The sequence below is a fragment of the Manis pentadactyla genome, chromosome X (assembly GCF_030020395.1).
Source record: "Manis pentadactyla isolate mManPen7 chromosome X, mManPen7.hap1, whole genome shotgun sequence".
In the NCBI taxonomy this organism is placed as follows: domain Eukaryota; kingdom Metazoa; phylum Chordata; class Mammalia; order Pholidota; family Manidae; genus Manis; species Manis pentadactyla.
In genome coordinates, this window is record NC_080038.1 from 3,517,603 (window position 1) to 3,530,732 (window position 13,130).

General features: G+C 49.9%; 2 protein-coding genes across 11 annotated transcripts in view; one reads left to right on the forward strand and one right to left on the reverse strand.

Annotated features, from left to right (window-relative positions):
• The window catches only part of LOC130678809 (pseudouridine-5'-phosphatase-like), a 97,827-nt gene extending 89,825 nt beyond the window's left edge, over positions 1–8,002 (reverse strand). For 2 of the 3 annotated variants that reach the window (XM_057495307.1, XM_057495305.1), the window contains exon 1: positions 7,848–8,002. In XM_057495307.1, the coding sequence (XP_057351290.1) occupies positions 7,848–7,917 (70 nt within the window). In that variant the 5' untranslated portion in view covers positions 7,918–8,002. Of the gene's footprint in view, positions 1–770; positions 1,132–7,847 lie in introns of those variants that run through there. The other variant, XM_057495306.1, reaches the window with a different exon arrangement.
• Positions 6,657–13,130, forward strand: part of LOC118935932 (steryl-sulfatase) — a 461,597-nt gene continuing 455,123 nt past the window's right edge. For 2 of the 8 annotated variants that reach the window (XM_057495304.1, XM_057495303.1), the window contains exon 1: positions 7,318–7,878. In XM_057495304.1, coding sequence (XP_057351287.1) covers positions 7,418–7,878 — 461 coding nt within the window. In that variant the 5' untranslated portion in view covers positions 7,318–7,417. Of the gene's footprint in view, positions 6,954–7,306; positions 7,879–13,130 lie in introns of those variants that run through there. The other 6 variants (XM_036932583.2, XM_036932584.2, XM_057495302.1 and 3 more) reach the window with 6 other exon arrangements.

Below are 13,130 nucleotides of genomic sequence, written 5' to 3' on the forward strand. Positions count from 1 at the left end.
GTGGCAACTTCTCACAGCAGCCCTAGGACACGGACACAGCCCCGCATCACCCACCGGGGTGACCACGACAGCCTGCTAGCGGGCCTCCCAGCGCCGAGGCCGAGCCGGCACACCCTGAGGTACACCCTTCCACGGCACACTCTGCCTCCGAGGGAGGCTGCCGGCTGGGAGGTAATGTCCAAATTCCTGAGTCCGGCACGAGGGCTCACCTGCCTGTCCTGGGCACGGCTTCCTCCCTCCTCTGCTCCTGCCACGCACTGGGTAGCTCTTCTCTGGTGCCACCCAAGCCGCCTTTTCTCCAACCCCTGGCCCTGCATGTCTGCACAGCCCTGCGGGCACAGGGAACCCTCAGCTCCTCCTCCACCCAGCAACTACCCCAGCCCCCGCGGAGCTCAGGATGAGTCCTCCGTGTGGGAAGCACACTCTTCCTCCCAGCCCGGGTCAGCTCGGCAGAGAGGTGACAGTGCAGGAGGCGGCATCTGCCCCCCACCCCGCACACCACAGCACGCCCGACTGTAGTCCCGGACGTGCAGGGGCAGTGCTGTGTCCCGTCCCCGCCCCAGTCTGAGCACCTGCCACCTGGGGGCCATGCTACCGAAGGCTGTGGGGGTTCCTGATGGAAGGAAGGCCCTGAGCATCCCTCTCTCTCGTGGTCCCCATGGAACCACCCCACTGGGCACTGCCTAAATTCCTTATCAACTTAAAGTTCTATCTCCAAACTCTCCCCAGCAGGCAGTGCCGACCACCTCCAACCACCCTGATGGACCCACCTCCCGGCTGGCAGCAGTAGGCCACTCTAACCACCTCAGACGGCTGGATACCTGCATGGCTCCTGGGACCCAGGGGAGTCTTTAAATGTTTTTATCAGGCTGCTTGCAGCTGGGCAGGGTCAGCACGACCGCTTAAGCAAGACGGGTGTTGACATATGGCTGGGGCTTCCGGAGAGGAACACGAGACCCAGAGTCGATTACACATTTGTTATGAGCACATACCCAAGCACACGAAAAGATGCTCCACATCGCTAATCATCAGGGAAATGCAAATTAAAACCACAGTGATCTCTCACCTCACACCAGTTACGATGGCCAACATCCAAAAGACAAGGAACAACAAATGCTGCTGAGGATGTGGAGAAAGGGGAACCTTCCTACACTGCTGGGGGGACTGTAAATTAGTTCAACCATTGTGGAAAGCAGTATGGAGGTTCCTCAAAAAACTAAAAATAGAAATACCATTTGACCCAGGAATTCCATTCCTAGGAATTTACCCTAAGAATGCAGGAGGCCAGTTTCAAAAAGACAGATACACCTGTATGTTTATCACAGCACTGTTTACAATAGCCAAGATATGGAAGCAACCTAAGTGTCCATTAGCAGATGAATGGGTAAGGAAGATGTGGTACATATACACAATGGAATATTATTCAGCCATAAGAAGAAAAGAAGTCCTACCATTTGCAACAACATGGATGGAGCTAGAGGGTATTATGCTCAGTGAAATAAGCCAGGTGAGAAAGACAAGTACCAAATGATTTCACTCATCTGTGGAGTATAAGAACAAAGCAAAACTGAAGGAACAAAACAGCAGCAGAATCACAGACTCTGCAAAGGGACTAGGGGTTACCAAAGGGGAGGGGTGGGGAGGGAGAAGGGGATTAAGAGACACAATAATTAGCACACATAATGTATTGGGGGAGTACGGGGAAGGCAGAATAGCACAGAGAAGACCCGTAATGACTCTATAGCATCTTACTACACTAATGGACAGTCACTGCGATGGGGGGTGAGGACTTGATAACATGGGTGACTGCTGAAACCGCACTGTTGTTCACGTGAAAGCTTCACAAGGTTGTACATCAACGATACCTTAATTTAAAAAAAATAAAAATAAAAAAGCAAGAGGCAATAATTAGGCTTGCAAGCTGCTGAAACTGAGGTCAGCAAGGGACAGCGAACCCTGTACATGCATGAATAAGTGACCCCAGGGTTCCAACGTCAGGGATACCTCTGTGCCTACGGAAACACACATACTCGAGCATTACTTTGAGAATCATCTCGTTAGTTCACACACATTCAAGCTCCAACCCCAGGTTTCCTTGGACCTTGGCAGCCTGCAGGTAGGGAGGTAAAACGAACCCAAGCCTGGGGCTACGGAAGTCAGCAGCGCCGTGCAGTGAGAACCTGTCCCAGGAGCCCAGGGGAGTCGGCTGGCAGGCAGCCGCAGAACAGTGTCACCCGCTCTGTGCAGCACACCACGGGAATCGCAGGCCCTGGGCGGATACTCTTTGGAATAATTTAGGAAACTTAACATTCTTTTTTGGGGGGGATGTGAACTCCTGACATACTATCACCTCCCAGTTAAGATACCACAAAAAGAAATTCTGGGTCACAGCTGAGAGAAGGTTTTACTGTATCGAATGCCCAAACGATCAGTCACGGGTATTCATGTATCCCCGTGAAGGGACTGGGCTGTCAAAGGGAATCCACTGTGCCCTAAGGCTGCGACACCTTCCAGCTACCCGCTGTCCATCAGTCGCTTGTCAAACATCGTGTCCCAGCTTGGATGAGTTAGTTACCTGGGCAGGCACATGGGGGGTGATTTCAGCAATGGTTCTGAGGGTATTATCTACCTTTGCATTATTTGCATTGCCTTGACTCACCTATCTACCCCTGAAAAAATGACACAGTGTAACTGATTATTTATATAGTAGTTTAAAAAAAGGTAAACAAAAATAGAATCAGAGTAAACAGCACACAATCAGAAAGACAAAGGGGACAGAAGAATCCTCAACACACAGCTTCTCAAGGACGAAGAACAAACAGGTTCGTGAGAAAATACGATGACTGCTCTCCCGTGAACAGTCCTGGAGGTGACGTGCCAGGACGCCAAATACAACCACTAGGAGGATGCGGAGGCAGGAGAAAGCAGGGAAAGGGCCTTTCACACGCGCACTGCCAGGAATCTGCGGACTACTTCAGTCACGGTGCCGGCTGGACAAAGCCCTCATTTATCCGCAGGATGGTGCAGTTTAAATCTCGCCGCGGCCTCGACCATTCTAGAAAACAACGGCAGGTGTGGGGGACAATCGACTACAAACTACATAAAAAAATGGAGCTTCGTGCTGGTTGACTGGGAAGCAGAAAACTAAAGGCGTCTGAGGCCAACCCGAGTCCACACGTGCATTGCTTTTTGATTACTGACCCACTTTTCTTTAACGGCCAGTACGGTCTATAGTCACCTTCCCCCAAGCCCTGCCACCATCACACTCCCACCTGAGGAAGTCCAAGGCAGGCCCCCTTCCGTGTGGGCCCCGCTTGGCCGCGAGGTCTCAGACTGGCCTCCCAACGGCAGCCAACTCCTTTGCAAATGTGGACAATGACCTAGATTTCACCTAGCAAGGTGACATGAAGAGCAAGTGGGTGCCGTTAGCTCCCAGCAGAGCCAGGGCCCACAGAATGTAAACGTCCGTCCTACCGCAGAGGTGCCCCGACATCCGGGAAGCACATGGCAAAGGCGGGTTCTCCAAATGAAGAGCTGAGGATGGTTATCTCACTCCTGCTGAGAAGGCTGCAAGTTCTGGGGGCGGACAACCACACACAGGGGCATCCCAAACCATCCTTTACTTTTCCCGACCTTCCCGAGAAAGCACCGAGACTTTCTGGGAATGCTCGGGTGCAGGAACATGATGTGATGCGGGCTATGGGCACTGGAAAGCGCATTATTTCCACTTTTCAGCCTCGTAATTATACTGCAGGACCAAATGGAAACATCAGTCAGTCCCTCCAAAAATAGATCAAGGGCATGTACTCGTACCATACGTAGAAATGTTTCACCATCAGCTTTATGAGTGTTCCAGTGTCCAAACAAATCAGCACAGATGAGATGAACAAGAGAACGCCAGGGTGGGATGGGATTCCCGCCGGTCTGGGCATGACTGAGAGCTGGTTCAGTCAATGGAGATTTCCTGGCTCAGCAAAACCAAAGTCCCTGCCCCTCCAGGAGCTTATGGGGCATCCTGAGCCCTGGAGAAATATGCACCACCGAATAGTCTCAACTGCTATTATTGGGCAGGTAGGAAACTATGGGAATGTGAATTATGGGAATATCAGTTACACTCTGTGTAATGATATTTACAATGTCTAATTGTAATGAGACATCTCATTTTGCATGAGGGAAGCCCCATGTCAACCCATTAAAATCCTGCAATCTGTGTGTATTTATGGAGATGCAGTACATTATAAACAATACTACAAATATTCTTCTCATTTCTCCTTGCAGACCCATCTTCTTATTTTCTGATTTTTTTTAAGAATTCGAAAAGCTTATTTTTCTTTGCTGATTTTTTTAAGGATTTTAAGTAATGACCACATCAGATTCCTTGAAAACAATTTTACGTATACCACATCGTATAGATACCAAAATGCCTCTTTACAAATATTCTTAACATCTACCCTCTGTCTGTCCTCATTATCAATAGCTGGCAACCTAGGTTGCTTCCTGAAGCTCTCCATCTGGACTGTTTGGCATGGCCAGCAATCCCAAAATGTGGCTATCAGACATGTGAAATGTGGCTAGTCTGAGCTGAGATGGGCTTTGAGTGTAAAGTAAACATACATTTCAAAGACTCGGTATCAAAAAATCAATGTAAAGTATCCCAATCGTTTATATATTGACTGCACTGAGTAACAGTATTTTGGATATGCTAGCATAGAAAAAAAAAATGTACCATTCAAGTTCATTTCATCTGTATGTTTTGTTTTTTTGGAGTTGCTACTAGAAAATTTTATGTGGTTCTATTTGTCTTAGTGCTGCTCTAGACCACAGAGTTCCTTGTGTTTTAAAGAGAATGAGACCATCTCTTGTGCTCCTAATTTCAGTTATTTATGAACTAGATAATCTTCCCTTTCCAGGAGCTGAGATGCAGTTTAATACTTGTCACTCCCCTCCTTCAAAATCTTGTCCTGGTTCATAAACAACTCAATCCCCTTTTCTCTTCTGTAAATGGCACTTGAGAGCTGAAATTACCACCTAGATCACAGCTGACTGCTACCTTATGTCAACAAACACATAATCCAAAAAGGTATTTTTTGTTTGAAAGCACAACAGCATTGTATGTTTCAAAAACACTTGGAAAGTGCGCTGATGTTCTTGTCAACATTTCTATCTGCAAAAACTTCACTTACTTCCTCATGTCCTCTGATTAAACAAACTCCCATAATGTAAGAATTCCCCATAGAACTCTCTTTTTCCAATTTCCCTTCACCAAGAATGCGTGTATTGGGGCTACCCTGACAAACAGGACTTCCTGGGGAAATGCATTCAAAATGATGAAAAGCAGACTTCCTGCAAAGGCCTCATTATAAACGATAAGATATTGTTATACAAACAGTGGATATACTGAAGTGAAGCAGTGAAGAATTAGAGCAGGCCTAACTGGGCAGAGTAAATGAGTTAAAGTAGTACATTTTGGAAAGTGGTGTTTTACACAAGATGGTTTGTAGAGGAAATAGAATAAGCCAAGGTGACTTTTTGAGAAAGTTCTTCAAGGCCTTACTACCTCACAGGAGTTAGGGCAGAAAGGAGAATAAGGGCAGAAAAGGCAGAGGGAAAAAAGAGGTAGGTCTTGTCTTCTCTTAGAGCAACGTGTGGGGGCTCTCCGAACAGTTCAGAAGATTGCAAATCAGAGCCACATGCTGAATCAATAAACTTGCCTGAACCAGCAAGAGGAGAGACCCTAGTTGATAAGTAACCCTGTGGGTAACTCGACATAAACCATATTCATTGCCCCAGGGAATGGTACATGCGAATCTCGAGTTGGGAGGAAGCATTAAGCTCATTTAGTTTAATAAATTTAATTGTAATGAGACATCTCATTTTGCATTAACATTAATGAGACTCCCACAACTGGTTCTCTGGACCTTTCATTAGAGGGTAAGGAATTTAACTGACAATTTAACTTCTTACCCACCTGAGCAGGGAAAACCATGTCTACCAGCTAAACGTATCAATCCCAGAAGGTTTTTGAAATTGAGTCATTTCCTATTTCATAGCTGCATATGCTTTATCTCCAATTAGGGACCTCTGTGGGGATTTTTTTTTATTGCCTTAGGACTTCATCCATGTATCTATCTGCACCCTTACAATGAAGAGACTGGTTTTCGTATGCGTTTAAGTAAATCAGTCTTATTACTGAACCACGCAGCAGCTGAGGGGAGGGCAAAGTCCCACTCACCATGGAAGAGGGGCACATCATTTGTATTTAGAATCACATCGATCTTGAGTCATCTCTCACTTTTGTTCCTTATTAGCTCCATGGGGTAGTTATCTCTCTGACACGCAGTGCTTTTTTTGTTGTTAGTCAATGCAAATATTTCTCTGTACTGTCATCACACACACGCAGCCCCCTTTGGATGAAGCCCCTAAGACATTTCTGCAACAAAGAGAATCCCATGTCCCTCAGTTATGACCCAGAGTGTGTGTGGGTAGTGGACTGAGTAATTAGAGATTAAAGAAAATTGGGAGTCTGCAAACCAAAGTAAAGCAAACTGCACAGACCCAGGACTCTTAGTTCCCCCTCAAGGCTATAGATAAACTCTGGAGTAGTGTATTGTCCAGATGTTTTATAGGACTTTGACCCCTAGCAGATGGGTTACCTCCTGACCACAAGCACACATATTATTAGCAGACTGGGTGGACCTAGAAAGACTGATTAACTACGAGCCCTGAAACGGTCACATCACCTCACCACTGCCCATCAGAAGATGGGCATCGTCTGACCACACACCGTGCAACCCTTTTCTATCATTTTGTTCTTAAAGACCTTTGCTTAGAAGCAAACGTGAAATTCGGGACCTTGGCCATTAGCCGCTCGTTCTCCTCGCAGAGCGTCCTGCAGTCAATACCCAGTGTCTGTCACTGCATCCTGATGTCAGTTAGACTTTGCTGCGCATCAGGTGAGTGGACCCAGGTTTGTGTGGATGAGGAACAGTGCCCTGCAGGAGTTTATGAGATGAAGCAATAATGGATGTGCATGTCCACCAGCTCGGCAGTCTAAAAGTATGCATTTTCACAGTTTTATGGGGGCAATGGTCAGAACATGCGTTTCATAACACGACAACCCTTCATAGTGTTATGAAACAGGTCGAGGCTTCGGGCGAGGACTCAGGGCACTTCTGAATTACCCGTGGGGCGTTTTCTTGTTTGAATTCTACTTTTGGGTTGTATTTGTGGCGAACTTCCTGACCGCGCGCCGTTGCAGCCCGACTGGCGCGCGCCCTGGGACGCCCCACCCCCACCCCACCCCCCTGCACGGCGTGTTCTGCAAACTTTGAGGAGCTTGGGAGAAAATGCAGATTCCGACTGCGCAGATGTGGGGTGGGGCCTCGGTTCCGCACGGCCAGCCGGGCGGCTCGGGCTGATGCCGGCGCGGCCAGCCGAGCCCTGCGCGCCGTCCCTGCAGCGGGCAGCCCCTCTCCGCACGGTGCCTTGCAGCGGTGCCCGCCGGCTCCAGAGGGCCGGTAGCCAGCCGGGCTGCAGCCGCTGCGCCCCAGGGGCGCGCCTCCATCTCGGACAACCAGACGCCGCCGGACACAGTGGGCAGAGACCCGCAGCGCCGGGCGGCCCACCACGAGCCCAGCGCGGCAGCGGCGGCCCGGGCCCCGGCGCGCAGACCCGGAGCAGCGCCGGCCCGAGGTACCCGCCCGCCCGCACGGGGTCCCGGAGCGCCGCCCCACGCGCCCCGCCGTGCGCGCCCCGAGCGCCGTGGACGCCGCGGACCCGCCGCGCCGCGCCCGCCCGCCCGGCGGTCCCGGGCTCGGCCCTCACGGGAGGCGGCCCTGGCTACCCACCCAGAAGGAGGCCGTCCATGTCGAAGAGCAGGTGGGTCACTGGCCGCAGCGGGATCCCGGGTGCCGCCATTGCGTCGCCGCCTACGCCAGGTGGGGGCAGACAGGAGGCGCGCGCCCGTCGTCCCGCGCACGCGCGCTCTGGAAGCCTTGCGCGCCGCGAGCCGCTCTGCGCACGCGCGACTCGGTCCTCGTCGTAGCCGCGGCCCGAGCCGCGCACGCGTGTGCGCGCTCCTGGTCACCCAACCCCACCCCCCCCTCACCCCCTCGCCGGCCTCAAGCCGCTCTGCGCAGGCGCCCTGTTACCTCTCTTCGGGCCTTCTGAGCGGCTCCCGCGCACGCGCACTCCAGTCTTGCCGGAATTTTTACGGGGCAGGCCTCGGGCTATCAGCACGTGTGCAGCCGTGTGCCCCTAGGGGTGGGGATCGTCCGAGCCTGGAGGGTGTGCAGCCCCTGGCGCCTCCCTGGGACCTCCCCCTGGCCAAAGCTGATAGGAAAGGGCGACAGAACAAGAGTTTCTGGCCTGCCTTACTGTACCCCCGCATATCTCATCTGCCTCCGCTTGCTCTGAATTTTCTTCCTCTCACAGCCTTTCTGAGTGCAACTTGAAAAACTTTTTTTTTGCGAGGGTTGAGGGGGGGAGATGTTCGATTTTGTCACTCTCAGAAATACATTTTTGGTCCCTGTTCCTATTGAGTGTCTTTTGGCGTTGTATATGCATATTTAAGCATAAGGATAGGACCTTACAATAAGCAGATGTAAGGAAAGTTCCAGAGACGGGAAAATGTTTAAAATATTTCCAGTGAAGTGCATAAAGTGTGCGCTGGGCCATGCCTGGCCTCAGCAAGCGTATCCACGAGGAGACGGGACCTCTGTCTGCCTCAGGATCCTCATGGGGAAGATGGGAGTGTCCAAGAAGATAAGGCGCGTCTTGGTGCTAGCAAATTGTGGTCGCTTCATTTATGTCTTTTTGTAGCTGTTCTTGTAAGAGACTCACCCTTGTTTAGTGTTGTCATGATTTCCCTTTGAGGACACTGCACCTCGGAGAAGGCAGTTTATCAACCAGTTAGTAATGGGACTGTGATGTAAGGCAGCAAGGCTGCGGTAACAAAGTACCTCCAGCTGGGCGGCCTCAGCAGCAGAAGTGGGTGGTCTCCCAGCTGGGTGGCCTCAGCAGCAGAGTGCGTGGTCTCCCTGTTCTGGAGGCCAGAGGTCTGAACTGAAAGGTCAGCAGGGCTAATGCCTTCTGAGGTCAAGACAACAGGACGTGTTCCAGGCCTCGCTCCTTGCATTGTGCATGGCCATCTTCTGTCTATGCATCTGTTTTTGTGGGCAAAGTTCCCTCTTTATAAAAACACTAGTAATATTGGATTGACCACCCACCCTCATGACCACCTTTTAATTCGATTACCCATATAAAGATGCTATCTTAAACAGGGTCGTGTTGTGAGGTATACTTGAGTTTTGGACTCCAACGTACCTATTTTGAGGGTTGACAGATGGGCTCCGCAGTGATTAATGAGGCCGCCGGTACGCCAGCACTTGACCTGTGGCAGCCTCTGCAGTTCTGCGTCCCAGTTGCTTTCCATTCTCCGGAAACGAAAGGAACTGTTCTTTCTTCCTCCGCTTGTAACAACGCTGTACTTCCGCTGATTCCTCAGATAAAAGAAGTATTTTTTTAAAGGGAAAAAGAACCAGGAGTGAGAATTTGAAATGCAGGGAACCTAGGAGCTATAGTTGATCTGAATGTCGGGGATACTTGGCTCCTTAGAGGGAACTTGGGGACTTGTCCGGGTTTTGAAGCTTTCTAGAGATTTGCTGTAAAAGTAAGTATACACATATGTGTAGGCGATGAAGGTGTCAGACAAGTTGGTACAGACATATTTGGAGAGGGACCCCCATGTCTGGCTTTTCAGCCACTAGCACTCTCGGCTCTTGGCAGAGAAGCCAGTTTGTTCACTTACCTGAAACAAGGTGCCCTTCTGGGAATCCCCCTAGAAACCTTGGCTGAACCAACAAAACCACCTGTCACTTGCCAAGAGTTGCATTCCGGACCTTGTGGACTTCTCCCCACGGATGTGAAAGACATGGCTCAAATTATTTTTTTAAAGTCTTTTTAACAGCACTCCTCAGACACATCTCTTGCATATGATGGAAGACACCTCTTTACTTGAAAAAAGAAAACAAACAACAACAGCAATAACAAAATGCCCAGAGTATTTTAATGTTTGTTCATTACAAGCGTGAATGGGAAAAAAAAAAAAATGTAAGAATTAATGTGGTTTCTGCAGCAGGAACCAGATGCCCTTTAGGTTTTCATAATTCTACCAGCAGTCAGAGATGAATACAAAGAGTCGAAGCTTCAATGAAGACAGAGGATGTGTTTCCTTGCACAAATGACAATTTAGTTTTGCAAAATTGCATTTTTCCCATGGGGCAATCAGTTCCTTTTCCTGACAAGTTTAAAATGCAACCGGAGATCCAGTAAACTGTAGTCCAGCATTCATGAGTGATGGCATAATAAGAAGATGATCCTTTCGCATATAACGTGTAAACGTAAACATGTATTTCTTATGAAAATTAAGTCTGTACACAGTCTTATTTCAGCCTCCTCATTTCGCTGTGTTGTTCCTTCTGAACGTCTGCTCTGTGTGTTGTATTTGGAAATCTGCTTGTAGCCCGAGTTATCTTTGGAAGCAGTCCCAGCCCTGCCGTTGACCCTGAGCAGTCCTGAGTCCCTTCTTTGTCCTGTGACCTGGACCCATGGAATGTGAGGGTGACGAATGATGCTCCTCCTACAGGTTGACCTTGCTGCCAGCGCTGGGCCCAGAGGGGTATGTTGAGTCAAGACCCAAGGAACACTGGCAGCTGCACACACACCGACACACACACTCTTATCATGATGTGTATTTATATACTTTATACATATTTATTTATATTCCCTGTGTATGGGTACACACGTAAGCATAAAGTATATAAATTCACATATTTTTTTCTATTTAATGATTTCACACTGTAAACAGCACACAATAAGGAAAACATACACACCTGCAACCTCTGAAGTGCGTCCTAAGGTCACACAAGCAGTCTGTCAACTTCAGAGACTTGTAAATTCATTGTGGACCTTTCTGATGAGAGACCCTTACTAAGAGTGTATCAGTTTGCTTGAGCTGCTGGAACAAAGTATTACAGCCTGGAGGGTTTAAACCACAGATGTTTGTTTCTCACAGTTCTGGAGGTTAGAGGTCCAAGGTCATGGTGCTGGGAGACTTGGGACAGCCGGCTTCTTGGTTCATGAATGGCTGTCTTCTTTCTGCTGTCTGGTCTTGCAAGGGTGCTAATCCTATCTGTGGCCTTCACTTTCATGACCTGTCACACCCTAATAACCTTCCTATGATATGGTGAATGATAATAAACATATATGTGGTCTTACTCCCATTTTACGCAGCTCCTAAAACCCTAGGAATTTCCATGGTGAGGAGAGAGATAAAGATGTCTTTTGTTATATGAATGAGGTAACTTTTGGAAAGCCAGTAAGGATGGGGGCTGGTTTCTAGGGGGACCCAGGCACAGGGCTAGAGGGTTTTAAACTTTCAGTCTTGCCCACAGACCTCCAGGGAGTGGAGAGGGGCTGGAGGTACCATCGATCCCCAGTGGCCAATGATTTAATCAACTGTGGCTATGTCATGAAGCCTCCGTAAAATCCCAAATGAACAGGTCTGGAGAGCTTCTGGGGGGTGGACATGTGGAGGTGCTAGGAGAGTGGTGCCCTCCAAGAGGGCATGGAAGCCCCACTGTGCTTCCCACACACTTTGCCCAGCACATCGCTGACCCGTGCATGATCATCTGTGTCCCTTATCATATTCTTTCATAATAAGCAAGTAGATAGTCAATAAACTGCTTCCCTGAGTCCCGTGAGCCATTCTAGTAAATTAAAGCCAAGGACAGGGTCCTGGGGACCTCCTCAATCCATAGCTGTTGAGTCAGAAGCACAGGGGACAGCCTGGACTTGGGTTGGCATCTAAAGGTTATGGGGGTGGGGGGCAGTCTTGCAGGGCTGAGCCCTTCCCCTGTGGGGTCTTGAGTAGAATTGTGGTATATATACACCCAGCTGGTATAGGGAATTGCTTCATGGTGTTGGAAGACCCAGGAATCAGAATTGGCATCAGAATCGCAGTCCCAGAGGCCTCCCCTCTAAATGCCATCCCACTGGGGGTAAGGACGTCAGCCTGTGAAAGTTGGGAGCCACCTTCTGTCCATCACCGAGTGTTAGGTTTCTTTCCAGCTCTGCTCTGTGGGATCCTTGGTTCTGTTTTACATGGAGTGACCGGGTTACCCTGCTGTGCCCAGGGCCTTCGCAGGAGACAATGCATTTGGGGACCAAAGTGGATGTTGCTGTAACAAACCTCCAAGGTGTCTCTGAGGGCTGGAAATGGAGGTCATGCAACATGTGTCTGTCCCATGTCATCTGCGTGGACAGCTTTCCTTACAGGGTGGGCCTAAGTGTGACCCACAGGCAGCTTCCCAGAGGGACAGCAGATGGTTCAAGGACACTCTATGGACTGACCCACGGGGTTTATTTAGCGGGTAGGTGGGGAAACAAGCAAGTGCATGTTTCAGAATCCTGCAGGAACCACAGGAAAACCATTTGGGGTTTTTCCCCTCCGTGGCACTGTTAATATTTTGGGTAGCCAAATTGTGTCCTCCAAAATTGACACGTTCAAGGCCTAGTTCCTGGTATATCTCAAAATATGGCTGTGTTTGGAGATGGGGCCTTTCAAGAGGTGGTTAAGGCAAATGAGGTCAGTAGGGTGTGCCCTGATCCCAGGGGACCAGTGCCCTTATAAGAAGAGATGAAGAGGTGGGGACACAGACACGCACAGAGGGATGACCCCGTGAGGACCCAGGGAGGAGACGGCGTCCACACGCCCAGGAGGGAGGCTCAGGAGGGCCAGCCCTGCCCACACCTGGACCTCTGGGTCCAGCCTCCAGGATGGGGGACATAAACGTGTTGGAAGACCCAGGTGCCTGGGTGGGCCCTCGGTATTGCAGCCCGAGCGGACTCAGACAATAGTTGTCTGTGGCGGGGCTGTCCTGTGAGTTGTCAGCTGCTTACCAGCATCCTTCCACCCACTGGACGCCGTAGCCCTTCCTGCCTGTGTGTCGGGCCCTGTCCATGGGCGCATACACACACCCACACACATGTAACGATAACGTGCTGGCATCTGGGAGCCAGCGAGGTAGGAAAACAGGGTGGCAGCTCAGAGGCTCTGTCGGGTCTGAGCA